The sequence below is a fragment of the Limulus polyphemus genome, unplaced genomic scaffold, assembly GCF_000517525.1.
Source record: "Limulus polyphemus unplaced genomic scaffold, Limulus_polyphemus-2.1.2 Scaffold689, whole genome shotgun sequence".
In the NCBI taxonomy this organism is placed as follows: domain Eukaryota; kingdom Metazoa; phylum Arthropoda; class Merostomata; order Xiphosura; family Limulidae; genus Limulus; species Limulus polyphemus.
Genome location: NW_013666299.1, coordinates 19090 through 24998, shown reverse-complemented (window position 1 = coordinate 24998; position 5909 = coordinate 19090). Strand labels below are relative to the sequence as shown.

General features: G+C 31.0%; 1 protein-coding gene across 1 annotated transcript in view; it reads left to right on the top strand.

The window, feature by feature from the left end:
* The window catches only part of LOC106459973 (trafficking protein particle complex subunit 8-like), a 61263-nt gene that overhangs the window by 37350 nt on the left and 18004 nt on the right, over window positions 1-5909 (top strand). The window contains exons 14-15 of the mRNA XM_022386552.1: window positions 1832-2017; window positions 5601-5712. Of these exons, the coding sequence (XP_022242260.1) occupies window positions 1832-2017; window positions 5601-5712 (298 nt within the window). The remainder of the gene's footprint in view (window positions 1-1831; window positions 2018-5600; window positions 5713-5909) is intronic.

Here is a 5909-nt window from a genome sequence, read left to right as displayed (position 1 = left end):
GTAACTTGTAACCACATTCTAAATTAGTTTTAGTATTATGAACTTTTTACAAAAAACAACATGTGCTTGTAGCCACATTTTAAATTAGTTTTAGTAAAGTTCATAATCATATGTTGTTTTTTGTAACTTGTAACCACATTTTAAATTAGTTTTAGTAAAGTTCATAATCAAATGTTTTTTGTAACTTGTAACCACATTCTAAATTAGTTTTAGTAAAATGATCTTGCGATATATTGTTGATATATTACTACTCTTCACATTAAGTGCAGTTTAGGAAATCCAAAAACGAATTTAAGAAGTTTGATTTTTTTCATGTAAATTTCGCTGTGTAAGTCACTTATCAAATTATGCTTTCTTAATGAGATTAGTAGTAAATGATATATTATGTGCAGCATTCCTTACAACTGATTTAAGTAGATGACGAATCTCTTAACAGTAAATCTTTGATGTTATAGTCGTATTAAGATCCATAGTTTAAATCTGGAAAATGTGAAAGTACCTCATGATTATATAGACCTTCGTGTAGTGATATAAGATGAGCAAGGAATTACAGTAAATCTTTGATGTTATAGTCGTATTAAGATCCATAGTTTAAATCTGGAAAATGTGAAAGTACCTCATGATTATATAGACCTTCGTGTAGTGATATAAGATGAGCAAGGAATTACAGCGTGGATTGTGAAGTGATCTCTTGATTTAGTTAGTTGGAAACAAACAAAACTTTCAGTAATCCAAAATATGAAAGTAGAATAAACAGTCACACATTTAGATGTATTTAAACAGTTTTTTAAGTGGCTTAAATCACTCTGTTTATATAAAAGAATTAATAGTAACTATAGTTCACTTACCTCACTAAGTAACTGGAATGCTTTCATATAATCTCGTTCGTGAGCAAAAGTTTTGATACATGTAAAGATAACTCAGGTTGAATATGTGTATGTTATCAAAGCTTAATTAGTTGAGCTTCAGTAGTGGTGTGCTCAGTATATTTTATTTGCCAACTGTCTTATGTACTGATGTTTTACAAATGCTTTGTTTTATTCATTTGGCTATAAATTTAATGTATGAATATTACCTTCAGTATTAAAAGAACTAACTTGCTTTATCTAAAGGTCATTGACCTCGAGACTTATGACCTGTAGTATTATAAAAATAAAAGATGGCATATTGCCTTTATCATTACAGTTGGTCTAGATCATGCTGTGTTTCTCAGAAATGTTAATTCACATCTCAATTAATATTCAAATCTTAGTATTTGAACAGTTTTACCATAGTAAAAAAACAAAAAGGCTAATTCTCATAGTTTCTGCCATATTTGTACCATAGTAAAAAAACAACAAAAGGCCAATTCTCATAGTTTCTGCCATATTTGTACCATAAGTAAAAAAACAAAAAGGCTAATTCTCATAGTTTCTGCCATATTTGTATTTTCAGCATCACATTGTTTTGTTTCATCTGATTCATATCTCCCTCTACTGATGTACTGTTCTCTTTCTTGTATGACAAGAATATGGAAGTGTATTATCTGATTCATATCTCCCTCTACTGATGTACTGTTCTCTTTCTTGTATGACAAGAATATGGAAGTGTTTCATCTGATTCATATCTCCCTCTTCTGATGTACTGTTCTCTTTCTTGTATGACAAGAATATGGAAGTGTATTCATTTACCAATTGTGAAGTAGACGGTTGTCTTTATTTCCTTTTTTTTTTAAATTGTAAGAAAAATTAAGAACTGTTTGACTATACAAAATAAGCAAACTTCATTATCAGTTGCTGTATGCTAAGTTTCATTGTTTTTTAAGAACCAGTTTTGTTTATAAACTCTGTAGGTGTACAAAGATCGTGGATGGAGCCTGGCTCAGGACCACATCTATTTTACGGTAGGACGTCAGTCTCAGAATCTGAAGCACCTTGAGGATGCCTGTTCTGCTTTCCGAGCCCTTCTTACAGACAAGAGCCAGCAACCAGTTGCTCAGCAGGCTGCATTCTTGCGAGAATATCTTTTTGTACAGAAGGTAGTATTTTGATGTTCGATAATATTCTGTTGAAATGTTTTGTTCTCACAACAGAGTTATATAATGTTTTAATGCTTAGTGCTTGCAATGGGTTTAAAGCTTGGTGCTTATGATAAGTTTATGTTAGATTTTATAAATTAGTGCTTATGATAAGTTTATGTTAGATTTTATAAATTAGTGCTTATGATAAGTTTATGTTAGATTTTATAAATTAGTGCTTATGATAAGTTTATGTTAGATTTTATAAATTAGTGCTTATGATAAGTTTATGTTAGATTTTATAAATTAGTGCTTATGATGGGATTATAATCCCTCTTGTAACATAGTGTTCATGATCTTATTATATTCTGTTTTGTAACTTTATGCCCATGGCGTTACATTTTGTTTCGTAACTTAATGTACGGTATTAGAATAACAGAAGTATGATAATTAGTTTAATAACAGTAGTATAATAACAGCTTGAGAAGTTACAAAATACAATGTTGCCTGGCATGCCTATAGTTTTTCACCTACAGTACATACACTACCCCATTGCTGCTGCTCAAAGGCAGGATTAGAATACACTGATGGATTTGTTTTTGCTCCCATCAAGTTGCTAATTACTGATCTGGCCACATCAAATAGTGGAACACTTGGGATACTGGAAGGTTGTGGATGTGAGCATAATCAATAGAATTAACTCTCTTTATGTTCAGGTGATAATTGTTATTCACCAAGAATAAACCTCTTCAGTTGAATCTCCCATCAAGTTGCTAATTACTGATCTGGCCACATCAAATAGTGGAACACTTGGGATACTGGAAGGTTGTGGATGTGAGCATAATCAATAGAATTAACTCTCTTTATGTTCAGGTGATAATTGTTATTCACCAAGAATAAACCTCTTCAGTTGAATCGGACTTTGTTCTTATAATCACTTGACGACAGTCATTAATTAAGTGAGGATGAGAAATACATTATTATGTAAACTCTGATAGTAGAGTAAGTTGACCATCATATAGTTTATCTCAACAGTTATTGTCTTAAAAAACTCTTAAACTTAAGCCGTTCATTCTAAACTAACTTAGTTTGATGTGATTGTGAAAAAATTACATGTGTCACTAAAGAAATGTTGAAAAGATGGGAAACAAAAATATGTACTTTTTTATTATGTAAATCTTAGATCACTAAAAACTACAAAACTTGGACTTGTAGAATGTAGAAATGTTGCAAAGATGGGAAACAAAAAATATGTACTTTTTTATTATGTAAATCTTAGATCACTAAAAACTACAAAACTTGGACTTGTTGTTTAAAACTCTTGAGGTATAAATGTACATACATGAATTAATTATATGACTTGACATTTACAGCATTAAATTTTTGATGTCATTAATATTTGCATTAATTTTATTGCAGCTATCGTCGAGCAAATGAAGTGAACAAGACTTCAGTAAGCAAACAGAATTAAACTTGGCAAATGTCCATTTTTAGGTTCCCAATGAAGGCTCTGATAAAACTTAATGTCAATTTAATTTATTTAGTCAAAGTTTGGCCGATTTATTTCATATTGCTCAAATTGTGAGGCAGGGCATGCAGCTACGACTATAGGAGCATGTAAATTATATCCGAAAGTTATGTACAGAATCACCCAGGGCAGCAAAAGAAGTATAAAGAATACCTAACTAAATGAAATTGGGTATTATAATTATTATAATGTAATGTAGCAAGACAACAGTTTGGTGTGATGCAAATAACTATGAAAATGTAACAAATTACAATAAAGTTCAAAACACAGATATAAGAAATGAAACAATCTTAATGATACACTAAATCCAAATGTTTAGAAAGTACTGCTACATTGGACTATACATTTCTTGTGTCTTGCATATAAAGCATCTTTTATAAATGTTTTGCATTTTACAAATTGAACATTTATGTGATCAGTTTTTGACATCTTTCTTTTGCAATTTCTCACCTTTTATAAAATTTACTAAGACATTTGCTCTTTAATCAGTGTTATTATCTGTATAGACTTTATATAAATCACATAAAATATGCTACGTCTTAATTTTGGTGTGTTAATGCTAAATTTCTAATCGTATCAATTACTTGGGTGTCAAATGTATACAAAAGAAAAGTTTTCAACAATGTTTCTCAATTTTTCTAACTGATAAGCTAAACCCAAATAACTTTATGAAACACGCTATAAATGTATAAAATAAATAATTGTAGAGGCTACTGAGCTATGTAAATATCAATGGACTTAATCATATTTTATATCGAGCAATCTCGCATGCTAATGAACTTAATAGATGTTTACAAAGTAATAATCTAATGGCATAATGAAAGAGAACTTTTGTAGATTATAGAAAATATTAATTATCAGTTGAACAGAGCTGAGTTAATAATTCATGCTTGTAACATGCCCAGTCTCTATTGAAGGTCAATTATGACACAGTTAATATAAAACTAATATGGTTGAAAGTGTTCCAGATACAGGTTGTATCCACATCTTATAAAACTAATATGGTTGAAAGTGTTCCAGATATGGGTTGCATCCACATCTTGTAGAACTAATATGGTTGGAAGTGTTCCAGATACAGGTTGTATCCACATCTTGTAGAACTAAAATGGTTGGAAGTGTTCCAGATACGGGTTGTATCCACATCTTATAAAACTAATATGGTTGGAAGTGTTCCAGATACAGGTTGTATCCACATCTTATAAAACTAATATGATTGAAAGTGTTCCAGATACAGGTTGTATCCACATCTTGTAAAACTAAAATGGTTGAAAGTGCAACCTGTATCTGGAAACAACCTGTATCTGGAACACTTTCAACCATATTAGTTTTATAAGATGTGGATAATATTAGTTTTATAAGATGTGGATGGTTGAAAGTGTTCCAGATACGGGTTGCATCCACATCTTATAAAACTAATATGGTTGAAAGTGCAACCTGTATCTGGAAAATATTAGTTTTATAAGATGTGGATGGTTGAAAGTGCAACCTGTATCTGGAAAATCCACATCTTATAAAACTAATATGGTTGAAAGTGTTCCAGATACAAAATTGTTTGCATTTGCCCACAGCCAGGAATTATTGAGCACTGTCAAATTAAGCATTCAATGGGGTGGTGCCTTCTGCTTGTACTGTATCTCAACCAAATAAGGCTTGCATCCTTCGGTAACAAGTTGGTTAATATGGACAAGAAAACTGGGGCATTTCGTACATGAAAACTGTTTTTAATCTAATGAAAACTTTTCAAGACAGTTTCTCTTCACAGAAATGGAAGGATTGTTGTTTCAAAGACTTTACTTTTTTTTTCTGTAACATTATTTTGGATAGTAATCTGTCTTTTATGACAAAATATATTATATGTAATTATTTACTTATTACACGTTTTTGGGAAAAGTGTAACATGTTGAAACACTCATTCCCATATTGTGTCTCGAGTCGTTAATTTAAGTGAGATAAGTGTAAATGTACACAAATTTACCTATGCTATATTTTCGTTCTGCCTTTAGCATAGTTCTGCTAATTTGTATCATTATGAAAATTTTTCACAAAAATTACTATATAATCTACTTTCATATACAGCAGTTCCTTACTCAGTCAACTGATGTAAACTCTCTACCAGTTCTTCCTTTACCGTATATTGACTATCAGTCTACGAAGGTGCTGTTTGATCAACCTCTGTCTGTACTGTGTGGTGAGTTCTTTATATATTCTGATCCTACAGAAGGTATGTGGGTAGTAATATCATCTTCTTCACTTGATCAGTGACCTCCCTCACTAGATAACTGAACCAGTATAACTAACAAAAACGATTTCCCTCACTAGATAACTGAACCAGTATAACTAACAAAACAATTTCTCTCACTAGATAACTGAACCAGTATAACTAAC